The sequence below is a fragment of the Arvicanthis niloticus genome, chromosome 6 (assembly GCF_011762505.2).
Source record: "Arvicanthis niloticus isolate mArvNil1 chromosome 6, mArvNil1.pat.X, whole genome shotgun sequence".
NCBI lineage: Eukaryota > Metazoa > Chordata > Mammalia > Rodentia > Muridae > Arvicanthis > Arvicanthis niloticus.
Genome location: NC_047663.1, coordinates 58,872,371 through 58,898,596, shown reverse-complemented (window position 1 = coordinate 58,898,596; position 26,226 = coordinate 58,872,371). Strand labels below are relative to the sequence as shown.

Here is a 26,226-nt window from a genome sequence, read left to right as displayed (position 1 = left end):
TCCAAGAGATCAAAGCTTTATTGTTCATGGCGTGGTGAATGGGTCTGAATGTGCCTCCCCCCAAAAGCCAGGGGAGCTGGCTTTTTATAGGGAGGGGGAAGAGGGGAGGGCATAACTTAATTAGCTACAACTCCCAGCCTTTAGATAACTCAATATTTAAATTAAAAGGCGGAAGCTTATTAGTCACGCCCTCTACCTGTGTCTTGACTGACCTGGGAAGGTAAAAATGGACCTCATGTCAGGGCCCTGGGTTCTGGGGGCATGGCTGAATACCCAACCCAAGGACCAGGATACCTTTCCATGGCCGGATATTCTTGGATACTGTGTAACTGAGGAAGTGAGTGAAGACAGGATTTCTCCTTTATAAAGTTGGTTGGAAATGCTTGTTAATGCCACTCCAGTTGTAAGGAGTGTGTGTTAGTGCCCAGATCTTTTTCTATATAGCTACTTATAAAAAGGAGCCAGGAGTTTCAGAAGAGCTGTTTCCATCCAAGTCTGGGGCCATGCAAGTTTAGGATGAACTTGAGATATCTTGTGTGAGAAGGCAATAAATCACCCAGAGACTGGGAATGCAATGGCAGGATGGTTCACAGCGACAGCGGCTGTAACGGACTAAACACATAGACCCATCTGCCATCGCCATAGATAACACAGAGAACTTCTAAACTGGTTAATTAGTGGAAAGGAGCTAAGTGTAAACTTGCTTCAAATGCATTTTCAGCTAATGAAGGAAAATTCTTTCTTACAGAATACTGCTCAGCAAATGTGGAAAGAGCAATAGAAAAAAAATCACTTGTTTTGTAGGCCTTAATGATGAGGCTGAGGCAGGCAAGGGTTAGTTAGGTAACAACGTGGCTAGGCACAAAGCTGTGGGTACACTGGACAGCCGCACTGCCCAGCTGTCTGTCCACAGACAGATAACGGTAACAGGAGGGACTGGGACAATTTGGAGGTTACAACCTCATTAGTCAAATGTCACATCATCAGAGCATGTTGGCCTGACAGAGAGTTCTGGTGATGCAGGAGGAAATGCGACTGTGAAATGCTGTGGTTAAAGATGTTTAACTGGAGCCTTTGGCCTCCCCTTGTACTTCATAGAAGCTTCAGGATATGTACTGAAGCACATGCAAGCCGTGTATAGACTCTCAGCCAATCCTGAATGTGACGATCAACACACTGTGAAAACAGAAAAACAGAGTCTGTTCTAGGCAGAGGAGACTGACGCAACAGAGGACGTGCAGACACTCACCTGCTCGACAGGGGACATCAGGAAATGGACTTGAGTTTAGAGGTTACAAAGGACTACCCATTTTCTTTGAGGTACTATAGTTAGGTGAATGACATTTTTTTTTTTAATGAGATGTATTTAGAGGTGAAGTGTCTTAAGCTACTTTTCAATATGGCAAAATATTAACTTTAAAATATAGGTGGTACAGTTGATTTTATGACTTTAAACTTGTTCACGTATTTAGCAATGCTCCTAAGAAAAAGTTGTAGGAAATATTTGCTGAAGACCCGTACAGTCACTCATGGACCAGACAACTTTAAAATGGGGAAAAGGCACAGAGACAGGATTCTGCACTGTTATTCTATTTTTTTTATAGGAGTGTTACTTGCCCCTGTGTGGAAGACTTTATAAATGCATTATTTACATAAAACGCACAGAAGTAGGAAACACAAAGCACCGCCTGAAGGCCTGTACCAAGCCACACCCATCCCAGTAGAAAGAAGTGTTATCAAGGCATGAAGCAACATCAAAAATCATCTAGTAAACAAACTGTGGAGTAAGCATAATCTGAGTATGTTTTTAACCAGTATTTTGCGAATACTACGGAGTCAAGATAACTAATATCAGGAAGAAGAAAGTGACAATTTCCTTAAGAAAACACTCCCACAAGGATAGCCTCGACCTTTTTTCTTCAGCCCTGCTGTGGTGTCTAGTGATGCTGTGTTGTCACTGTGAGCCTAGGAATTTGCGGAGCCAAAACTCGTTTTCTCTCACTTAGCTCAGGGACCTTTCCTTTGGCAACACTTCTGAGTCTCCATTCTTGTGCTGTCATTTCACAGTAAACTGTCAGACGTGACCCAGGGACACAGAGGTTACTTTCAGTCCCGCCCATTTTTTCTCCATGGTGGTGATTCTATTTTAACTACTCAGCTTGAATTTAAAGAATTTACTGTCAATTCAACCAGTATATTGATTGTAAGCAAGGCACTGGGGGAACAAGAACGAGCAGGATGAAGCTCAGCTGAATATTCTGAGAGCACGACACTGCGGATAGTAAATACAACAGTAATTATAAACCATAGTTACAGTTTATAATTACTGTTTGTAAAAAAAAAAAAAAACCCAAAACAAAAAACAGTAATTAAAAAAAAACCCCTGGTCCCTGCCAGGCTTCTGTTTATGCTACTTACAACCATGAACTCAGTTATCGTTTTGTGATTCCTCATTGACGGTCATTTCTGCACTAAGGCTTTTTCCAATGAAACGTTTTTCTAACACATTAAATGTAATTTTTTTTTTTTTTAAATTTTACTTCCATGTGTGAAGGAGTACTAGGCTTCTAATTATTCCTGAAAATAATTTCCTTTTTTGCTTCTTACAAATAGCCTAATTTTCTGTTTTTACCACTATTGTTTCTTTGGCTAAAGTGGGTGCAATTATATTTCGTGTCACATGAGCTGTTTGTGTACTCTCCCTCCTCACTCCTTTCCACCTTGGCTTTCTCTCACCACCTCTGCACTCGACTCAAACCTGCTTCCTGTCACTCATTGTCACGTTTCTGTAGCCATGTTCACTGCACTCAACTTGGCTTTATGGTGGCATTGGGCAAACATTTAGGCAGGGTTGTGCTTGTTCCATGGCAAAATAGTTAGGGACATGCATGTCCTTACCTTCTCTTTACTCTAAAGATCTTTGAAATGGTTCAATTAAGAAGTCTCATCTCAGGCTGATGAGATGGCTCAGTGGTTAAAAGTACTGGCTGCTCTTCCAGAGGTCCTGAGTTCAATTCCCAGCACCCACATCGTGGTGCTCGAATAAAAGGATCTGATCCTCTCTTGGCATGCAGGTGCATATGCAGACAGAGCACTTCTACATTAAAAAAAACTATGAATAATAATAAAAAGAAGTCTGTGTTCTGAGCACAGTAGGCTCTCGAGAAGTGTGTTTCAATGGAAGAAACAACTTTGCTACAATAAGAACCATGGGAAAACTTGTCAATTTAATAGCCAGGTGGGGAAAAAGGGAACTCGCTGCCTGTCTTCTTTCCTTCAGGGTGACACTGGATGGATGTCAAAACCAAGTGAAACTAAGTATACTGTTGTACTAAAGATGCCTTTAGGCTGGGGTGTTTAATCTGTGTCATTTGAGTTTGTACTTGTCTAGGGTTTTGGCTATACTGATCCTCTGTCTTATCAGATTACCTCCTCTTCCTATTAACTTCTACAAAGTGTAGTTAGCAGTGGTCATGCAGAAATCTTTTAAGAGCTTTTCAGGTCTTTCTTTTCTTACTGGCTTCACATGGAAATCACAATGGCAAAAGAGGGAACAAAAACTGGGACCTTTTATTTATTTTAAGGCTTCAAAGCTAGGATGAAGCAAGGCCCCGAAGCATCTACCTGCTTTCCTATAATGTCAGGATTACTCTCTAGTGTGAGGCCCACTTGACAGACGCTTTCCCAAGGCATGTTCCTAAGGCCTCAATAAAACATACTTGAAATATACAAAGAGTTGAAGAATCACAGGCTATAATTTGTCTTTTCCTAGTGTTTCTTTCTGGAATGAATTCAAGTGATATCAGATAAAAGCTAGCCAGTTGATGGCGCTTTAAATCTCACACTAAATCTAAATGGATGAGAACCATTTTACTATTTCTGGGACTTTCTGATACTGTGGTATCAAGCATATTGCACTTCTTCAGATTTCTTTTGGGTATTTTGACACAGCACACAATAAAATTTAGGCAATTAAGTTTTAAAGCATAAACAAAGTCTCTTATATCTGTCAGTTGCGATGTCTGGCGCCTGTGTGAACCCGCTGATGCTGAATAAGATTTGTACTCTGGGTGAAGGCTTTCCCACATATACGGCATCCATAGGGCTTTTCTCCTGTGTGAATCCTCTGGTGTTGGATAAGGCATGTTCTCTGGCTGAAATCTTTGTTACAGTGACTACACTTATAGGGCCTCTCTCCAGTGTGAGTTCTTCGATGCTGGTTAAGTGATGAAGAGTAGATAAAGGCTTTCCCACAGTGGTGACATTTGTAGGGCTTCTCTCCAGTGTGGACCCGCTGATGCTGGGTCAGATTTGCACCTTGTCTGTATGCCTTCCCACAGGTATTACATTTGAAGGGCTTTTCTCCGTTGTGAATCCTCTGGTGCTGAGTGAGGTGCACACTCTGGCTGAAGGCCTTCCCACACACGCTACATTTGTACGGTTTCTCTCCCGTGTGTGTTCTATGATGCTGGGTAAGGTTGGCGCTTTGGCTGAAGGCTTTCCCACACACCTTGCATATATAGGATTTCTCTCCAGTGTGGGTGGTCTGATGTTGGATGAGAGTTGAGGAGTGGGCAAAGGCCTTCCCACATTCAGTGCATTTGTAGCACTTCTCTCCAGAATGGATTCGCTGATGCCGAATGAGGTAAGTGCTCTGGCTGAACACTTTCCAACACTCGGTGCACTTATACGGCTTTTTCCCAGTATGAATTTTTTGATGTTGGAGAAGGTGCGTGCTCTGACTGAAAGTCTTCCCACATTCGTTGCATATGTAAGGTTTCTCTCCGGTATGGACTCTCTGATGATTAATCAGTGAGGAGCTATGGCTGAAGGTTTTACCGCACTCCAGACATTTATACGGTTTCTCTCCGGTGTGTGTCCTTTGATGGATGGTGAGGTGTGCGCGCTGACTGAAGTCTTTTCCACAGTCCTCACACTTGTAGGGTTTTTCTCCAGTGTGAATTCTCTGGTGTATAGTGAGGTGTGCGCGCTGACTGAAGGCTTTTCCACACTGGTGGCACTCGTACGGTCTTTCTCCAGTGTGCATTCTCTGATGTGCAATGAGAGATGAGAGGTGCTTAAATTCTTTACCACATTCTTCACATTCATATGATTTCTCTTTGGCATGGTTATCTCGGTGTGCCAGGAGTGATGGGTATTTTCTAAATTTTTTCCCACAGACATTACACGAATAAGGCTTATCTCCAGGAAGTATTTTCCCATGCACGACAGCAACAGATGAGACATTACTGAACATTGGCTTGCTTTCATTATATAGAGAAGTTTTATCATCTGATTGGGTATCAAACTGTACAATTAGGTTTGTGTGCGTTTCAAAATCATCTCTATATATATCACAATTACTAAGAAATTCTTCTGTAGGTTCTTCTTGTGAAATCTCTGACTTCAAACTGAAGTCTCCTTCATCTATAAGAATCTCTCTGAAGGCACACACTGGCTGCCTCTCTAAGCTGTCATCATTGTCAAAGGATTCTTCCAATTTTACAGTTTGGGTTCCATTCTGTTTGAGTTTAGGAAGATTCTTTAATGGAATATGTGCTTGATCTTTAGTTTCCCATTCTGAAATTAAAAAAAAGATATTAAAAGCCTCACTCTGTTTAAAAAAGGAAACAATATATATAGATAAAATAATATCTAAAGATTATAGTTCTGGCTTCCGGTCTGGGCCTGAGCACTGAGCAGATCCTGGGTGGCAGCTCTGCCCCCAATCTCATAGAACCCAGAGGAAGCAGGCCTTCCAGGAGCTCTAACCTGGGCAGTATCTTAGGTAAAGTGACAGCAACACCTGCCTCAAACAGGGAGTAACTGGGACCCACTAGGACCCAGGATATCACTCCTGGCCAGAGCACTGATTCCTTCCTGTCTGCGCCTGAGCACTGAGCAGATCTTGGGCCCCAACTCTAACCCCAGTAGTAACACCAACCCCACATAGTTCTGATACAACCAAGATAATAGGAAAGACGGGCTCCAGTCAAAGACAGGGCAGGTAGCACTAAGGAGATCCAGATGGCGAAAGGCAAGAACATAAGCATCAGCAACCCAGGGTACTTGGCATCATTAGAACCTAGTTCTCCCACACAAGAAAATCCTGAATTCCCTATATCATTAGGAAAGCAAGATTCAGATTTAAAATAATTTCTAATGATGATGATAGAGGACTTTAAGAAGGACATAAATAACGCTCTCAAAGAATTTGAGAAGAACACAGGTAAACAGGTAGTAGCCCTTAAAGAGGAAACACAAAAATCCCTTAAAGAATTACAAGAGAACAAAACCAAACAGGTGAAGGAATTGAACAAAATCACCCAGGACATAAAAATGGAAGTAGAAACAATAAAGAAATCACAAAGGGAGACTACGATGGAGATAGAAAACCTAGGAAAGAAATCAGGAGTCATAGACACAAGCATCACCAACAGAATACAAGAGATGGAAGAGAGAATCTCAGGTGCAGAAGATACCATAGAAAATATTGACACAACTGTCAAAGAAAACACAAAATGCAAAAAGTTCTTAACACAAAACATCCAGGAAATCCAGGACACAATGAGAACAAACCTAAGGATAATAGGTATAGATGAGCGTGAAGATTCCCAACTTAAAGGGCCAATAAATATCTTCAACAAAATTATAGAAGAAAACTTCCCTAATCTAAGGAACGAGATGCCCATAAACATATAAGAAGCCTATAGAATGCCAAGTAGACTAGACAAGAAAAGTAATACCTCCTGTCACATAATAATCAAAACACCAAGTGCACAAAACAAAGAAAGAATATTAAATTCAGTAAGGGAAAAAGGCCAAGTAACATATAAAAGCAGACCTATCAGAATTACACCAGACTTCTCACCAGATACTATAAAAGCTAGAAGATGCTGGACAGATGTCATACAGACCCTAAGAGATCACAAATGCCAGCCCAGGCTACAATACCCAGCAAAACTCTCAATTACCATAGATGGAGAAACCAAGATATTCCACAACAAAACCAAGTTTACACAATATCTTTCCACAAACCCAGCATTACAAAAGATAATAGCAGGAAAGCTCCAATACAAGGAGGAAAATTATACCCTAGAAAGAGCAAGAAAGTAATCCTCTTCCAACAAATCCAAAAGAAGATAGCCACACAAAGATAATTCCACCTCTAATAACAAAAATAACAGGAAGCAAGAATCACTGTTTCTTAATATCTCTTAACATCAAAGGACTCAATTCCCCAATTAAAAGACATAGGCTAATGGACTGGATACATAAACAGGACCCAGCATTTTGCTGCATACAGCAAACACACCTCAGTGACAAAGACAGACACTACCTTAGAGTAAAAGGCTGGAAAACAATTTTCAAGCAAATGGTCCTAAGAAACAAGCTGGAATAGCCATTCTAAAATCTCCAGCCCAAGAACACAAAGGGAGGGACTCATGGCTCCACCTGTATAGGTAGTTGAGGGTGGTCTTGCCAGACATCAGTGGAAGTGGACAGCCTTGGTGCCTGAAAGTTTGGATTCCCTAGGGTTTGGGGAATTCAAGAGCAGGGAGGCAGGAATGGGAGGATGGTGGGAGCACACCCTCATAGAAACTCCCAGAATTATATGGATTAGACATGACAGAGGCAGGCCGCCATAAGACTAGAGTCCAGAATTCAAACAAAAAATTATCTTGATACTAAAATTTGTTTTGAGAATTTTATATTGCAGAATACACAGCCTTGGTGTACCTACTCATCAGGCAAGCTTAGCAGACCTGCTCGAACCTCTGATGTCCTGGAATTCCAGCTGGATGCAGTGAAGACACATCGTCAGAGGCTTATCAATTTACTCTTCCGCCTGCCCCTCTTCTAATATCTCAACGCCCATAATCAACTTGAAGAAGTTAATGAAGAGTTGGTGCCTCTATTCCCTGGGCTTGGGGACTGAGGTGGTTAATATTGGGCTGTCTTTCTAGGGAAAAGTAGTGGTTTTGCTGAAACAGGGAGGATTAGCTAGGATTTATTGCATAGCCATAACCTATTGGTAGAAATATGTATAACTGTCATTAAGATGAAGTTATAATTTCTTAAATGGTACAAAATTTACTTTGATTTCAAATTTAAGGTTTTCATTGGTACGAGCTTCTTACTGATATAAAAGTGAGATGAATATTGTTACTCTCATAGGCATTGTGCCTGTATAACACATTTAGGAATACAAGGCTTAGACCCAGTCCTTCTTTAACTTTTTTTTTTTTTGTTTTTGTTTTTGTTTTTTTGAGACAGGGTTTCTCTTTATAGCCCCGGCTGTCCTGGAACTCACTCTGTAGACCAGGCTTGCCTCGAACTCAGAAATCCGCCTGCCTCTGCCTCCCAAGTGCTGGGATTAAAGGCATGCGCTGCCACTGCCCGGCCTTCTTTAACTTTTTTAACTTATTTGAGATGGTTAGACTGTGAGTTAAGGGCCTATAGCAAATTCATGGCTTTGAGTTTATTGTTAGGGTGTTTTCTATATTTTATTTAGAAATAGCTGAGAGGAGTTAACAGACAACAGTCCAGATTGCCTTACATGGATAGTTGGTTTTCAAAATGTCAGAAGTCCACAGAATTGACGTGACAAACATTTCTGTATTAATGTCCATTTTGATTAGAGACCTGTCTGCTCCTGACAGCTTCCTGTCTTGGATTCTAAGAAGAAATTGAGCATCTTTGCAGTTATTCCAGTTGTGGTGAGACAGCCACTAAGCAAGAATTGCCTCTTTTCATCTACGGACAAATCACTGTCCAGAAAAGGACACACTTGCGGAATAGTCATCTGATTATATCTGCCAAGACAGAGTAATCAGCCCTTAATAATTCTGCATCACTAGGTCTGTCAAATGAATCTTGGCCAGAAGGCTGAAGATTGGATGCTCCAATGTTTTGTAGTATAGGGACTGTCCAGGTATTCAGTGGTCTCTATAAATTGGCTAAGTTTTAGAAGCTGTGCTTTATGCTTCCCATAATTTCAGTTTACTCAGTCATTCTGGATTTCTGATGGTGTTAAAGACTTATAGTCTCATAGCCAATCCCGGTTATTTACTTTGAGAGAAAAGATTTGAGAGGATGGCTTTCATTCTAAAGCCAAGAAAAAAAGCCAGGTTCAGAACTAAGTCTTTTAGTTAGGAGAGATGACAGAGGTTCTGCTTAGACAATAAAATAATGGACTGGGAATTAGGTCTATCTTGTACCTTACTGACACAAATTGGTATAGTTATGCTCTAATTGTATTTTAAGAGAAGAGTTTTAACAGGAAGAGTGATATGTAGGAGGAGCTAAGGTAGGAGGAGTATGGAGAAGAGGAGGAGCAGGAGAGGAGGAGCTAGGTGACAAGAGAGAAAGAGAGAGAGAGAGAGAGAGAGAGAGAGAGAGAGAGAGAGAGAGAGACAGAAACAGAGAGAGAGAGAGAGAGAGAGAGGCACAGAGAGAGAGAGAGAGAGAGAGACGAGGGTGCAGGGGAAACATGAGGCAGATGTTTGCGTGTCTCCACCAGTCAAAGATAGTTGGTATATCTAGGTTGGGTATTGAGTTACACTTCTGATTTATATTGAGCATTACCAAACTTATAAAGCCTTTGATTAACATTTAAAAAAATTGTATAAAAGCAAAAAGGAGAAGGGGGATGGGATAGGGGTTTTCTAGGGAGGGGAAATGGGGAAAGGGGATGGCATCTGAAATGTAAATAAAATATCCAATAAAAAATAAAAAAAGAATACTATATTAAAAACGATTATAGTTCTGATAACTACATTTTATGGTTCTTAAATTTTAGGAAAGGAAAATGAATGCTTAGAAAAGGAGGGGATATGTCACTGAAAATGGAGAGGCTCCTTCCTAGTCGGCGTGGTGTTCAGTGCACAGGGGAGGCAGGTGACAGTGTTAAGAGAAACTTAGGGTACGTGGAGTAATTTATATATACGATGGTCTCATCAAGTAAGCATGCTGCTTTACTATTTTCTCTTCCAATCTATACTTGCAATCCCAAATAAATAATAATAATGATAATAATAAAAATAAAATAATAATACTTTTTGTTTTCTTTTTGAGTCAGGGTCTCTCTATGCAGCTTTGGTGATTTCCAGGACAGCCACAGCTACACAGAGAAACCCTGTCTTGAAAAACACCACTCCCACCACCACTGCCCTGAGAAGCTACCTACCTACATATTTTCCATTGCTGCCCACTAATCATGGGTGGAAGCAATGATACTTAGAGAGTCCCTGGAAGCCTCATTGTGCAGAGATCTTGATTTCCAAGATTAGTCTTCATTAAAATTAGTTAGGGCTCTGGGAGACATTTCAAGTCTCCCAGAGACTTGGAACAAGTGAGAATAAAGAATGTTCTGTGTCAGAAGCAGGACACACTCAGAGACTAGTGGGGCTGAAGGTCCCAGTATAAAAATCTGGAACAACTGAATATCAAAAACAAAACCAAAATAAACCCAAGAGAAACTAACAACAATGACAAAACCCAAGAATTAACAGACTGATGATACCTTGAATTTTTAAAAATTTGTTTAGTCAATAATGGTTCACACATAGAAACACGACAGGAAGAAAGAGAGGCAGGCTTTACCCAAGAATGCTATTTATCATGCAGAAGAAATGACTGAGTTAGGAAATCACTCCTGTGCATCCAGCACAACACAGAGAACGCAACAGTCATGTGGCCTCGGGGATCAAACTTCACAAATTTTTACAGGGAAAAAATCCACACCCTTAACCTACACACTACATTCACTAAACTGATCATCACCAAAGACAACAATGGTTAATAAGGTGTAATACTGACTTTGAAATGCCCTGAGCAAAGATGTTTAATGTGAGACCAGGTATGGTGGTACACACTCTTAACCCCAGCATTTGGGAGGCAGAAGGCGGGGCAGGTGGACTTCTGAGCTACAGGCCAGCCAGGTTTACACGGTGAATTTGAGGCCAGGTAGAACTACATAGTGAGACTGTCTCAAACAACCAACAAAAAAACAGTTAAATCAGCAACAAACAGTTTAAATGAAATCTTTTTGTGAGGAAGGGGAAAAATTGGGATCACTTTGTAAACAAGACTGTCTTGGACCTATATTTTTATCATAAAAATTATGATCATAAAAGACTTTTATGATCATAAAAGACTAAAAAGAGAAAAGAGAAAAAAGGTCTATGCATAATGGAAGCCAATATGGAGATTTCTCAAAAACCAAAACGGTATGTTACATGACCCAGCTTACCACTCCTGAGCACACACCCACAGGAGCCGGTCCTGGTCATCTCCTCACTGCTCCTCCTCTCACATTAGCGAGGAAAAGGAGTCAGCTTAGCTGCTCACTCACACATGAATGGGTAATGATGATGTAATTCTATCAATCTGTAGGGAAATGGATGGATCTGGAAGACATACTAAGTGGAATAACCTAGGCTCAGAAAGACAGACTCTTTGGTAGAGCTTTCTCTCATGTATGGCTCCTAGCTTCTACTTGTGTTTTCCTTTTCATTTATTAGAAAATAAACCGGGTGTATACATGCATGTGTGGTGTGTGTGTGGGTATGTGTGCCACAGCCATTCGTGTGGAGGTCGGAAGACACTGTGGAGTCTGTTATCTCCTCCTATCTTTAGGGCTCCTAGGGTCAGGTCGCCAGGCATGTGTGGAAAGCAGTTTTACTCACCATCCTATTTTGCTGGCCCCTTAGCGTCTAGCTGTTAAGCATGCATCACATGTAGATGTGAGCAATGGCCAGGGAATTAGAAAGAGGCCCCTGAGGTGGGGAGTCACAGACCAGTGAGCTGTGAAAGGGAAGCGGGGTGCACTGAGTCTTTGGAGACAGGAGAGGCAGGGATAAGGGATGAGAGCCACCAAAGCCAAGTATGTGGGGGAGCACTGAAGGATGCCTGGTCCTCTGAAAGCTGAACAACCAGCCAGCCAGCCAACCAACTGGAAAGAAGGGATGGCAGGAACCAGCCAGTAAGGGAGAGGAGCCTGGGGATAGTTTTACATGAGAAGGAATTAGAGACAGGAGAGAGCAGGTGGATGAGAGCCGGGACTGGAAAAAAATATCTGATATCTCAAAAAATATTTGAGATGCTCAAATGAGCAGTAACAACTCATGACTCCAGATGGACTGGTGTTCCATGGATTAAGCTTCCGACTGTTGTACAGGTCTGTAGGCTTTCAAAACCAAGTTACTGTGAAGGCGATTGAGATGGGAGAATAAAAAAAAGAGAAAAAGAATGAAACATCTCTTTACATACGTTTGTTTTTGAGACAAGGTTTCTCTGTGTAGTCCTGGCTGTGCTGGAACTCACTCTGTAGACCAGGCTAGGCTCAAACTCACGAACTCAGAGATCCACCTGCCTCTGCCTCCCAAGTGGTGCGAGCACTTTTAAAAGAAGGTTTTTCAGACAGGGTCTCACTGTTCACCCAGGATGGCTCTGGACTCGCCATCTTCTTGCTTAGATTTGTGAGTGCTGGAATTATGGGTGTGTGCCACCATGCCCAACTTCAACGTGTCTCAAGATGTGATGCTCTGTGAAAAAACTCTATCCTGTTTATTCCTTTTCACTGCCTGGGATCAAGCTCGGGTTCCTGTGCGTGCTGGGAGGTGCTCCTCAGTGTGCTATATGCCTGGTCTTGAAAACAGTTTTATCCTGACTTTATATGAAAAACCCCTGTTCCGTGTAAAGAAGCACAATGCTAGGGACACATGTCCATAGGATCAAACCAGGTTCTTAGTCTGCAAATATAAACCATTGTTTAAAGACCCAGGTTTTGTGCTGGAGATCAGCATGTTGTTCACAGTTCAGGCTGACTTCTGCTTATGCTACTCTAACAGTAGTGGACATGGGCATAAATAATAGCCACTGTTTCTGGGGAGACAGAGGGACCTGAGTGTTGTGTGCAGCGTGATACTTTGTCTATACATAGATGATGGGGTTTGTTGGTCAATAGAGTAAAAGAAACAAAAATACCAAGGAAGTCTCAAGTGTTTCTGTGACGGTCTATACTTGCTTTCTATGATGGCCGATCTTGGTTGTCAACTTGACTACACCTGGAATCAACTAAAACCTAAGCAGCCATACATGCCTGTGAGGGGTTTCTTTTTTTCTTTTTATTTCTTTTTTTTTTCTTTTTTCTTTTTTGGATTGGACCATTTGAAGTGAGAAGACTCACCCTAAATCTGAGCTACACCTTCTGGTAGAAGCCCACATAAAAGGACATTGAAGAAGGGAACTTTTGCTTTTTGCCTGCTAGTCCTCTCTCTATCTGACAAGCTTACCTATCCTGTTGCTGAGGCAGTTCTTTGCTGGTATTAGAACCAAACTCTTCAGGATTCTAATATACACTGAAGGCAACAGTGCTCTAGAAATTCCCTGCAACTCCAATACCACACTGAAATGCTAAGACATCCAGTGTCATGGACTGAGCAACTACTGGATTTTTGTGGCCTTTCTGTCAGGGGACAGCCATTGTTGGACTACTCACATCACAGCCTGTAAGCCACTCTAATAAGTCCCATATATATAATACACATGTGCATGTGTGTGTGCGCGCACACACACAATTTATTAAACCAGTCAGTTTTGTTCTTTTTAGAGAACCTTGACTAATACACACTTATCTATTGAGGGAGGGGGAGCGGCACAGTAAACCCTAGAGACGTTTGTTCTTAGAGTTGGAATCTAGGGATCTTGGAGAGTAAAATGTGCAGACACTGAAAAAGGCATAAGAAAGCCCAGCGACCTTTCCTGAAGACTTCCCACAGGACAGCAATGCTGACAGCTCTGTGTCCTGGACCAGCTGGATGCCCTTGCAGAGTCACCTTGCTATGCTTAGAAACCAAGCGTCAACATACCAAGGACACAGATTCTTAAGTGTCAAGTCATGTGCTGGCTTTTCTTCTCACCTGGACCAGGGCCTTCCACAATTTCTTTTATCACCATCCATGGCTCTTCTAAGATGGGGATCACAGTCGGCCTGTACACAGTCAATCCTGAACAGAAGCAACAGAAGAAGTTCATCCTGAGATAAGGAGCTAGATTTCTGCTTGGGCCTCTGTGGGGAGGCAATGGCTCATGGGCGTGACCTAAGAGGAGTGCTAGGTGTGAGGCAGCACCCAGTGGCGGTGCAGTACCATGCTGTGCACTGGACCACCCAGCAGGCCTTTCTTTTGGGGAGCAGTAGACATGACCATTTTTGTGCCTGAAGGAGACTTCTCACCTCCAGACTGTGTTTTTAGTCTGGTCCTCCAGGAGCCTAACCTAATGTTTAGTAAGGAGGGGCTGGAACATACTGTATCAAGCTTTTGGAGATAAGAGGTGCGGATCTTACCTAGAGAGACCATGTTCCAATAGTTCTGTAGAGTCACAGTCTTATACAATTCCTTCTGAACAGGGCGCATCAGCTCCCAGTCCTCCTGGGTGATGTCCACAGCCACGTCTTTGAATGTCACTGATTCCTAAAACATCAAACATTAACTTAGCTTGACTGAAGAACTATGGAGGGCAGAGGCAGTAGTGACACTGTCTGTGTGCCTGTGCTGGTGGAGGTCACAGAATCGAAGTCTCATCCTGCCGGGTGTGGTGGCTCACACTGTAACACTAGCATTCAACAGGCTGGGGTAGGGGAGCCCAAGTTCCAGGCCACCAGCCTGAGCTACACCATGAGACCTTGTCTTAACCAACTAACCAACTAATCAACCAACCAACTAACCAAGCAAGCAAGCAAGTAAGCAAGCAAGCAAGCAAGCAAGCAAGCAAGCAAGCAAGCAACCAACCAACCAAAGTCGAAAAACCCTTGTTCAGTGTATGGCTGACTCCATAGTATCCTTCAAAGGTCCTTAAAGGGACGTTTTAAAATAAGGTAGAATGTATTGTTTTCAGCTGATACTAGCACATGCATTTAGTGGGTCCATCTTAAAGGGCTGGGGCATAGCTCAGTGGTAGAGCACTTGACATGTGTTTTGTGTGTGTGTGTGTGTGTGTGTGTGTGTGTGAGAGAGAGAGAGAGAGAGAGAGAGAGAGAGATACAGAGAGAGATAGAGAGATAGAGACAGAGAGGCAGAGAGACAGAGACACAGAAAGAGACAGACAGACAGACAGACACACACACACACACACGGGGGGGGGATCATGCCTATGTCATGATGTTTATGTAGGTCAGAAGGCAGTCTTAGGTGTCAGCCAATACCTTCTACCTTCTTTGAGAGAGGGTCTCTTGTTTGCTAGCTAGCCTGTGAACTTCCAGGAATTCTCCTGTCTTCCAATCTTGGTCATAGAAGCTCTGGGTTTATAGATGTACATTACCACATCTAGCTTTATGTGGGTTCTGGGGATCCAAACTCAGGTCGTCATGCTTGTGTACACTCTGCCTACGAAGCCATATCTCAACAACAGGAGCAAGGCTGAGAACTAGATGACAGAGGTGACTTAGCCTTAAGAATAAATTCAGCATGCTATAATTACAAATCCATGTGCTCTACAGTGAAATAGAGTCCACTCTTTTTATTCCTGCTCTTTTTTTTTTAAATTTTTTTTTTAATTTTTTTTATTTCTGTTGAACTGCTGCATTTGTAGATACACTTACTGGAAAGGTTACTGTGTCACTTTTTGTTCTTGTAAGAAAAAATGTTTTAAAGACAGGGTCTCACTATGTAGCCCTACCTGGCCTGGAACTCACTGTGTAGAGCAGGCTGGCTTTTTGAACTCAGAGATCTGCTCCAGTGCTTCTGGTTCCCCAGTGCTGGGATTAACACTGTGCACCACCAGGCTCGGCATTACTCTGGCATGCTCCTGTTTTCAGTTGTAACTTTAATTTAAAAATCATTACATATTTTTGAGTCAAGGTCTTAGTGTGTAGCTGGCCTTGAACTCAGGACACTACCTCCTTAGCCTGCCCAGCTGAATAGGAGTAGAGAGAGTAGAATCACATTAAGTTTATAATTTAGGGAGATGACAGCTTTGCAATTATTCAAGTTTTTTTTTATGTCTCACAAAATGACAAAGGTCATTAAAGAGCTGTAAAGTCCATACTATGCTTAGTTCTATGTATCTTAAGATTCTGAGTGTGGGGAACACTGGTCCCTTCTGGTCTGAGCCAGAGCACTGAGCAGATCTTGGGTGGCAGCTCTGTCCCCAACCTCCAAGAACCCAGAGGAAGCAGGGATCCCAGGTGCTCTAACTTGGACAGTGTCTTAGAAACTAGTTCTCAGATCTGAGGCCTGGATCAGACCTCTGCCAGGTCTGCTGTTGTGTGGACCCCGGATTCCACCTGAGACATACTGGAAGGTCCACTCAACCCAGAGCCACAGAGGAACAAATGAACTCAGAGCTTCAGACAACATATCCTGAGATATTCTAGAGGAGACACTGCACCCAGAACAGCAGACACCTAGCTGGACTACTACCTTGGAGGCACCATATCCTGAGGCATCCTAGAGGTACCACTGTAATCAGTGCAGCTGGAAAAGATCACAGAGACATCTGGACCCCTAGGAGATCAGACACAAGCTAGATAACTGGAAAGACAGGTTTCAGTCAAAGACAGCAAGTAGAGGCAGCACTAGAGTTAACCAGATGGCAAAAGGCAAGAGCAAGAATGTAAGCAACAGAAACCAAAGTTACATGGCATCATCAGAACCCAGCTCCCCCATCAGAGCAAGCCCTGAACACCCCATCACACCAGAAAAGCAGGAATCAGAATTAAAATCACTTCTCATGATGATGATAGAGGGCTTTAAGAAAGACATAAATAACACTCTCAAAGAACTTAAGGAGAGCACTGGTAGACAGATAGAAACCCTTAAAGAGGAAACACAAAAATCCCTTAAGGAATTGCAAGAAAATGCAACCAAATGGGAAAAGGAATTAAACAGAACCATGCAGGATCTAAAAATGGAAGTAGAAACAATAAAGAAATCACAAAGGGACAATACCCTGGAGATAGAAAACCTAAAAAAAAGATCAGGAGTCATAGACACAAGTATCACCAACAGAATGCAAGAGATGGAAGAGAGAATCTCATGTGCAGAAGATACCATGGAAAACATTGACACAACTGTCAAAGAAAATGCAAAATACAAAAAGCTACTAACCCAAAATATACAAGAAATCCAAGACACAATGAGAAGGCCAAACCTAAGGATAATAGGTATAGATGAGGGGGAAGACACCCAACTTAAAGGACCAGTAAATATCCTCAACAAAATTATAGAGGAAAACTTCCCTAACCTAAAGAAAGAGATGTCCATAAATATACAAGAAGCCTACAGAACTCCAAATAGTTTAGACCAGAAAAGAAATACTTCCCACCATATAATAGTCAAAACATCAAATGTACAAAACAAAGAAAAAATACTAAAAGCAGTAAGGGAAAAAGGCAAAGTAACATATAAAGGCAGACCTATAAGAATTACACCAGACTTCTCACCAGAGACCATAAAAGCCAGAAGATCCTGGACCGATATCATACAGACCCTAAGAGAACACAAATGCCAGCCCAGACTACTATACCCAGCAAAACTCTCAATCATTATTGATGGAGAAACCAAAATATTCCATGACAAATCCAAATTTACACAGTATCTCAACACAAATCCAGCACTTCAAAGAATAATTGGTGGAAAACTCCAACACAAGGAGGGAAACTACAACCTAGAAAAAGCAAGAAAGTGATCTTCCAAAAACCCCAAAAGAAGATAGTTACACAAACATATCTCCACGGATGTTAGCCCAAAAGCTTGGATTATCGAAGACTCAACCAACAGACCACATGAAGCTCATGAAGAAGGAAGACCAAGAGGGGATGCCTCAGTTCTACTTAGAACGAGAAACAAAAATGCTCAAGGGAGCAAACAGGGAAACAAAACATGGAGCAGAAACTGAAGGAGGGGCCATCAGGAGACCATTCCACCTGGGTATTCACCCCATGTATAGCCACTTAATCTAAACACTGTTGTAGATGGCTGGAAGTGCATAATGTGAGGAACATGATATAGCTGTCTCCTTAGAGGTCAGCCAAATACTAACACACTCAGAGGACAATGTTCACAATTAACCACTGATATAATCAGGGGTTTCCCAATGGAGAACTTAGTGAGAGGACTGAAGGAGCAGAAAGGGTTAGTGATCCCAGGTGGAAAGCAACAATACCAAACAACCAGAGTCCCCCAGGGTCTAAACCACCAGCCTGGGAACACATAGGGAGGGACCCAAGACTCCAGAGGTATATGTAGGGGAGGATGGCCTTGTCGGACATAGGTGGGAGAGGAGTTTCTTGGTCCCATAAAAAAAAAAATGAACACACAGTGGGGGGGGGAATGTGAGGTCGGGGAGGGGATAGTGAGGGGGGGTAGGTGCGGTCACTGCCTCATAGAAGCATGAGGAGGGGGATGGGATAGGAGGTTTCTGGGTGGTGGGAGGAAGTAGGCTAAGGGGATAAAATCTGAAACGTAAATACTACAACCAATTTTAACAAGCAGAAAAAAAAAGTCTTCAGAACCAACATCTTTAAAAAAAAATGTCAGCCCCCTGGGGGTGGGAAATTTTTTTTTTTCTTGATACTAAAACTTGTTCTGAGAATTGTATATTGCAGAACACACAGCCTTGGTGTATCTACTCATCAAGCATACTGAGCAGACCTGCCCAAACCTCTGATGTCCTGAAATTCCATCTGGATTCAGTGAAGACACAGCATCAGAGGCTTATCAACTTACTCTTCCCCCCACCCCTCTTCTAAAATCTCAACGCCCTTAATCAGCTTGAAGAAGTTAAAGAAGAGTCAGTGCCCCTATTCCCTGAGCTTGGGGACTAATGTGGTTAATAATGGTCTGTCTTTCTAGGGAAAAGTAGTGGTTTTGTTGGAACAGGGGGGGTTAGCTAGGACTTATTGCATAGCTATAACCTATTGGTAGAAATCTGTATAATTATTATCAAGATGAAGTTATAATTTCTTAAATGGTACAAAATTTACTTTGATTTCAAATTTAAGGTTTTCATTGGTACGAGCCTCTTATAATATAAAAATGAGATGAATATTGATACGCTCATGAGCATTGTGCCTGTATAACACATTTAGGAATACAATGCCTAGACCCAGCCCTTTTTTAACTTTTTTAACTGATTTGGGACGGTTAACCTATGAGTCAAGGGACTATAGCAAATTCATATTTTTGAGTTTATTGTTAGGGTGTTTTCCATATTTTATTTAGAAATAGCTGAGAGGAGTGAACAGACAACAGTCCAGGTTACCTTACATGGATAGTTGGTTTTCAAAACATCAGAAGTCCATAGAACTGATGCTACAAATATTTATATATTAGTGTTCATATTGATTAGAGACCTGTCTGCTCCTGACAGCTTCCTGTCGTGGATTCTAAGAAGAAATTGAGCATCCTTGGAGTTACTCCAGTTGTGTGGTAACAGCCACTAGGCAAGAATTGCCTCTCTCCATCTACAGACAAATTACTGTCCAGAAAAGGACACACATGCAGAATAGTCGACTGAAAATATCTGCCTAGACAGAGTAATCAGTCCTTAATAATCCTGCATCACCAAGGTCTGTCAGATGATTCTGGGCCAGAAGGCTGAAGATTTGATGCTCCAACGTTCGGTAGTATAGGGGCTTTTCAGGTGTTCAGAGGTCTCTATAAACTGGCTAAGTTTTAGAAGCTATGCTTTGTGCTTCCCACAATTATAGTTAACTCAGTCATTCTGGATTTCTGACGGGGTTGAAAACTTATAGCTATTTACCTTAAGAGAAAAGATTTGAGTGGATGGTCATCAGCTGACATTCATCCTAAAGCCAGGTTCAGAACTAAATGTTTTAGTTAGGATAGATGACAGAGGTGCTGGTTAGTCAACAAAAGGATGAATGGGGTATTAGGACTATCTTGTACCTCACTGGTACAAACTGGCATAATTATGCTCTAATTGTATTTTGAGAGAAAAGTTTCATTTTAACAGGAAGGGTGATGTGTAGGAGGAGCTAAGGTAGGAGGAGTACTGAGAGGAAGAAAAGGAGTAACAAGAGGAGAAGAAGAAGGAGAGGAGAAGCTAGGTAATGAAAGAGAGAAAGAGGGGGGAGACAGGGAGGTAGATATTCATGTATCTCCACCAGTCAAAGATAGTTGTTATATCTAGGTTGGTCAGTGGGTTACACCTCTGATTGACCAATTCCAAACTTATAAAGCTTATGATTAACATTATTTTAAAAAAATGTATAAATGCAAAAGGGAAAAGGGGGCATGGGATAGGGGTTTTCTAAGGGGGAATGGGGAAAGAAGATGGCATCTGAAGTGTAAATAAAATATCTAATAAAAAAAAAAGATTCTGAGTGTGTGCGCATGTATGATACTGGCTAAATAATCTTTTATTTTATCACATGGTCTTTACATGGGATATATTTTTGTATGTTATTTTCTACCGCAGTCCACTTTTAAATTTCTAATAATTTCCCCTTCATTTTCTCATTTCTAAGTAAATATGTTTGTATCATCTATAAAGAAATAACGATTTGGGTACCAGTCAGAGGCTTTCCAACTTCAGGAGATATCTACATCTGTATCTATATCTATATATCTTCCCAGTAAATCCTCCTCGTAATGTTGCTTGAGTTGTTATTCCCTAAAACAAGAGGCTTTCAAACCATAGACCACAGAATATATGACCTTTGCTTTTTAATGGAGAAAAATATTAGCAACACTACTATAATCTAGGATAACCAGGTATCTCATATTTAGTGTCTACAATCTAAAAGGCAAAGTCCACTTTCTGGCATTGAATAACAGGGGTGGTTAAGAATCTTGTCTCACACCACAGATTCAATAGCAGAGCCAAGAACCCAAACCCAGATCCCATCAGGTTGTGGGGCCGGTCTAAGAGCCTTCACACAATACTGCTGACTAAAGTCACAGTGAGGAGGACAAGGGAGGTGCATGTGCTTACTGAGGGAAACTGAGGCCTAGGTCTTGGATGGGGCTTTTGAGGACTTTATCAGTTATAGGCCCAGGAAAAAATATATCCATACACTAAGAAGCAACTTTAAAATTGCAAAAGAAAAGTCAAACTCACTTTGGTCACCAAGTCATTGAGCCACCCTGTCTGGAAAGCATGGATGGGGTCTTCCTCTGGGATTTCTTGGGAAAGGGCAGAATTCTGAGGAGCTGGGGGAGACAATGATGATTAGTCTGTTTGCATGGCCCAGGACACACTTTACCAGACATCTATACGTCCTTAACGCAAGAAGGTAAAAGATATTGAAAACTTCGCTAATACGTCAGCGTCCGAGAAAAGGCCAATGACCTGGCCTATCCTATCAATGCAGACTTCAAAACCAAGCCTGCCTTGGCACTATATGCAGAAAAGCCATACTTCCCCACTATTTTTGTCTGCTTTGGTGGTGCTGGGATTGAACCCTGAACTATATACATGCAAGGCAAGCTGTGCCAGGCTACAGACATCCTCTGCTCTCTAAATGTCTGATACAAACTTGTGCGTTGTCTCAATACATCAGTGCTCTTCGGCTAATTTCTGCTATTTTGGAAGTATATATTTGTAAAACCTCATTCATAAGGCTAATGGATTATTAGCACAATGGTGCAAACCTCTGTAAGTCACAGTGGTCCCAAGCGCTCTAAAGGGGACAATGATGCAGGACGGACCTCATGTTAAAGTTCATTATTCCGACCTTTATTCTCCCCAGTTTCATTGAAGAGGAGGGCTGTTTTCAGAGGTGCTAGGTGTCTTCTCTAACCACCCAGGGATTCTACCACTCTCTGGGGCACAATTCTCACCTTCTTCCTCTAGAATCTCAGTCAGATCCTCCACCAAAGCCACAACTTCCTCGCTGCTCTCTGGGTACTGAGAATTTACCCAAGTCCTAACTTCCCCAGGCAGGATGCTCAGAAACTGCTCCAGCACCAGCAACTCCAGAATTTGTTCCTTGGAATGAACCTCAGGTCTCAGCCACTTCAGGCAGAGCTCTCGGAGCTGACACAATGCTTTCCGAGGACCTGCCACATCTGGGTATGGAAAATTTCTAAAGTTCTGTCGACAGGTTTCAGTGTCACGCAAGAGTCTTGAGGTGAGTGTTTGCTTCTCAACACTGCAGGGTCCGTTCTGATTCTCGCCTGGCTTCCACATTAGAAGGACTTGTGAGCATGAAGAATTTGCCATCTTCTTTCTTGAGGCTAACATTGCTACAGACAGGAGAACCTATCTGACAGTACCCTTTACTTTTCCAGAATTGAGCCAACTGTTTGAAGTCTCATGTGACAGTCCCAACAATTTTTTCCCCCAAGGGCTGCTGGGGCCAGGTCCAGAATGGAACCACGCTAAAGTTAGTGCCTTGTAACAAATTCTGAGTCCAGAACTTGCAAGGACGAGCAAGACCCTGAAAAACAAGAATCATCTTAGGGTTACTATTGCTGAGATGAAACATCCTGACCAAAAGCAACTTGGGAGGAAAGGGTTTATTTGGCTTATGCTTCCACATCACTGTTCATCATCAAAGGAAGTCAGGACAGGAACTCAAACAGGGCAGGGACCTGGAGGCAGAAGCTGGTGCAGAGGCCATGGAACAGTGCTGCTTCCTGGCTTGTTCTCCATGGCTTGCTCAGCTTGCTTTCCTACAGAACCTAGGACCACTAGTTCAGTGATAGCCCCGATCATGATGGGCTGGGCCCTCCCACATCAATTGTTAATTAAGAAGATGCTCTACAGTCTTGCCTACAGTTCAGTCTTGTAGAGGCATTTTCTCAACTGAGGTTTCCTCCTCTGAGATGATTACAGCTTGTGTCAAGCTGACATAAAGCTAGCTAGCACAACTGATCTTCTGTCAGTCTGACACACAAATGCACCACTGTTAAGCCACAACCTGTCCTTTCTTATTCACCTCCAAGATCAAACATTAATATCGACATCACAATATAAAACATTTTAAAACTTACGTTACGAAATCAAACATTTATTTTAGTCTTTTTAAAAATCCCAAGTCTCTCAACTCCTATAAAATAAAAGATGTTATTTTCTTATTTCAAGAGGAAAGAACTAGGGCATAATCATAATCAAATCAAATGAAAACCAAACTCTAACTGTGCAAATAACTCAATGTCCAATGTCTGATGGAATCCATTCACAATCTTCTGGGCTCCTCCAGAAGACTTGGATCACATCTCTGGCTCCAATCTCTGCAGAACACACAGCTTGTCCTTTATGGTCCAGCTGGATTCACACCACTGCTACTGCTGTCCTTGGTGATCACCCCAGGGCACTGGCATCTCCAAAATGCTGGGATCTCTTGATGAACCTGGACTGTATTTTCACCCATACTTTCTGTGCTGGCTAGTCTTATGTTAACTTGACACACAAACCAGAGTTATCTCAAAGGAGGAAACCTCTATTGAGAAAATGCCTCTATGGGATCCAGGTATAGGGCATTTTCTTAATTAGTGATTTATGGTGGAGGGCCCAGTCCATTGTGAGTGGTTCCATCCCTGGGCTAGTCATCTTGGGTTCTATAAAAAAGCAGGCTGAAAAAGCCATGAGAAATAATCCAGAAAGCGGCATCTCTCCATGGCCTCTGCATCAGCTCCGGCCTCCAGGTTGCTGCTCTGTTTGAATTCCTGTCCTGGCTTCCTTTTATGATGAACAGCAACGTGAGAGTGTGTAAGCCAACTAAACCCCTTCCTTCCCAACTTGCCTTTTGGTTGTGGTGTTTTATCTCAGCAATAGAAACCCTGATTAAGACAACCTCTTCTGGGATTTCTTCAGGGATCCCAGCCCTGCCACACAGTGCTAAGCCTCAGATGCTCTCCACTACTCTTTCATGCCATCAAAACCAGTACTATCTGAGTGACTCTTACCCCACTAAGCTTGGCAGCCAGAATGAGGTATAATCTTGTCTACCTCTGAAATAGAGCTTCTTGTGCTGACCCGGAGGAAACACTTCCTAGAAGACTTCACCTCAGTGACACTGGTCTCTTATTAGTCATAGTTGATTATTCAGTTCCAGATGACCAGACACCAAAGATTCTTCACACACAAAAGGCCAAATTTGCTTTTCTCTCCTGCTGCTAACATTCTTCTCGTCCAACAGAGCAGCTCACTGAGCTCCCAACACTCAACGACTGTTCTAGCTTAAAGTTCCAGTGTCTGTCTACAATCCTCCCAAAACAACATGGTCAGGTTTGTGACAGTAATACCCGACTTCTGGTTCTAATTTCTGTCCCAGTTAGGGTTACTACTGCTGTAATGAAACACCTTGACCAAAAATCAACCTGGGGAAGAAAGGGTTTATTTGGCTTATGCTTCTACATCACTGTTCATCATCAAAGGAAGTCAGGACAGGAACTCAACGGGGCAGGGACCTGGAGGCAGGAAGCAGCTGTCTTATAGAGGCATTTCTTCTATAAGATGATCATAGCTTGTGTCAAGGTGGCATAAAACTATCCAGCTCAAGAATTTTTGGTGTTCTCTGCTACTCCTCATACACACAGAAGCAGACTCCTCAAAGTGCAGGATAAACAACAGGATTTACCCTGGTCTTCCTTTCCTCTCTCTTTGGACTTAGAATATATTCATCCTCGAGGCACACACACACACACACACACACACACACACACACACACACAGAGAGAGAGAGAGAGAGAGAGAGAGAGAGAGAGAGAGAGAGAGAGAGAGAATATGTTTATTGATGGTGGTGTTAGAAGCAATAATTTAAGAAACTATGAACAGAATGGTTAATTTCTAACTTGTTAAAAACTAATCACCTTGCAGAAAGAAATGTTTCACTATCTTAGTCACTAATATTCCTGATGTTCTCAGCAACAGAGCAAATCTGTGATTACTGGGACAGACTGGAGGTTTCCAAACAACCTCATGGGGTGGGGCCAAGGGGATCTATTTATCTGCCTTGCAAAGTCTGCTCTACTCTCAGAGCAGAGAAGACAAGCCTGCGTCCTCAAGTGTAAATCGAAAGCACGATGCCCCCCAAAGCCAACCTCACAACTATCCCGACACACACGGAGAAGAACCCCTCGTACTGAATAGGGCTCCAACTCCCAGCCTAGCTCATCAATAGTCATGCATGCCCCGAGGAGATGGGCCCGCCTTGCCTTCAACCGCCTCCCCTTCCCAGACTGCCCCGGGCCGGCCTCCTCTTGGACATTCGCGCTCGGACATCAGTACCTGTCACTCGGGCCCTGTCGGCACAGCCCGGGCAACAATGGCGGCGGCGTGGCGGGTGTCTCCGTGGCAGGCTCGACTTAGAGCTGCACCAGGGCCTCAGCTTCACTGCTTCCCTCCCTAGGAGGAGGCGGGAGCCGCCAGGACACGCTTGTCCCAGCCCGGTCCCCAGAGGCCCCGGGCGGAATCCCCAGCTCCCGGGTTTCTTAGCGACCTCGCCTCGGCGCCACTGCGCATGTGCTAGTGGAGAACGCTGCGCGTCTGTGGAGCCAATGGGAAGCCGAACTCGAGCCTTCCCAGGTTGAGGCCCAGACCCTGGACCTGTCTCTATGGCAACCTCCTCCACCCATCACCACGACTTGCTTGTTAGCTACAAGGTTTTGACGGGAACTTTAAAGTTTCCCTGGGTAAAGATAGGCCTGGCAGAAGACTTGGACTTTGGGGCTGTAGCAGCAGTAGCTGGGAAAGCGTTTGGAGAGTAAAGCAGAGATAGACAGGCATCAATCAAGCATGTGGCTTGCAGGGAGGAAAACCCACAGCGCTCTAAGTGGACTGTAGTGCATACATTCTTAATGGCTCTGATTGTCACCTCTAGAATCCGACACCGAGACCTCCAATTCAACTAAAAACCAAATTCTCTGTCTTTAGTATTTCTCTCAGCTTTCTGTTCTGTGGATTCTTTGGTTTGGTCTTTTGATAGCATCCTGAACTTCTTGGGCATCGTAATACTCATTTAAAAAGTCCTTCTTGAATTTAGATACAGTAGTCAATCTTGTCCCCCATTTTTGATATTGTTTTCTTCTGTCTGGCTGAGTCCATTGGTGAAGTTTCTATTGTTTTTCTGTTCGACTCACTGAGTTTTTAGTTTTCAGCATTTCTGTGTGGGCTCCCTCCCTCATCAAAATACCGATTTCTTTCCCTACTCATGTTTATGAAAGCAAAACAGGTTAGACTCACTGGGTCACCAAAACCAAACACAAAAGTAGGAGAGAAGTGGGAATCTGAATTTGAGGTCAGCCTAGTCTG

General features: G+C 42.7%; 1 protein-coding gene across 2 annotated transcripts; it reads right to left on the bottom strand.

Moving 5' to 3' along the window:
* Window positions 1–25,433, bottom strand: Znf287 (zinc finger protein 287). 2 transcript variants are annotated; one of them, XM_034506134.2, is made up of 6 exons: window positions 25,204–25,433; window positions 21,810–22,408; window positions 21,088–21,179; window positions 14,351–14,477; window positions 13,926–14,012; window positions 1–5,580 (listed from the first exon to the last, which is right to left on the bottom strand). In XM_034506134.2, the coding sequence occupies exons 2-6, from the start codon at window positions 22,210–22,212 to the stop codon at window positions 4,010–4,012; spliced, it is 2,280 nt and encodes a 759-aa protein (XP_034362025.1). In that variant the 5' UTR covers window positions 22,213–22,408; window positions 25,204–25,433; the 3' UTR covers window positions 1–4,009. The 2 variants fall into 2 exon arrangements, with proteins under 2 accessions (XP_034362025.1, XP_076792731.1); XM_076936616.1 differs by lacking the exons at window positions 14,351–14,477; window positions 21,088–21,179; window positions 21,810–22,408; window positions 25,204–25,433 and having other exon boundaries at window positions 1–5,050.
* Window positions 25,434–26,226: the final 793 nt, after the last annotated feature.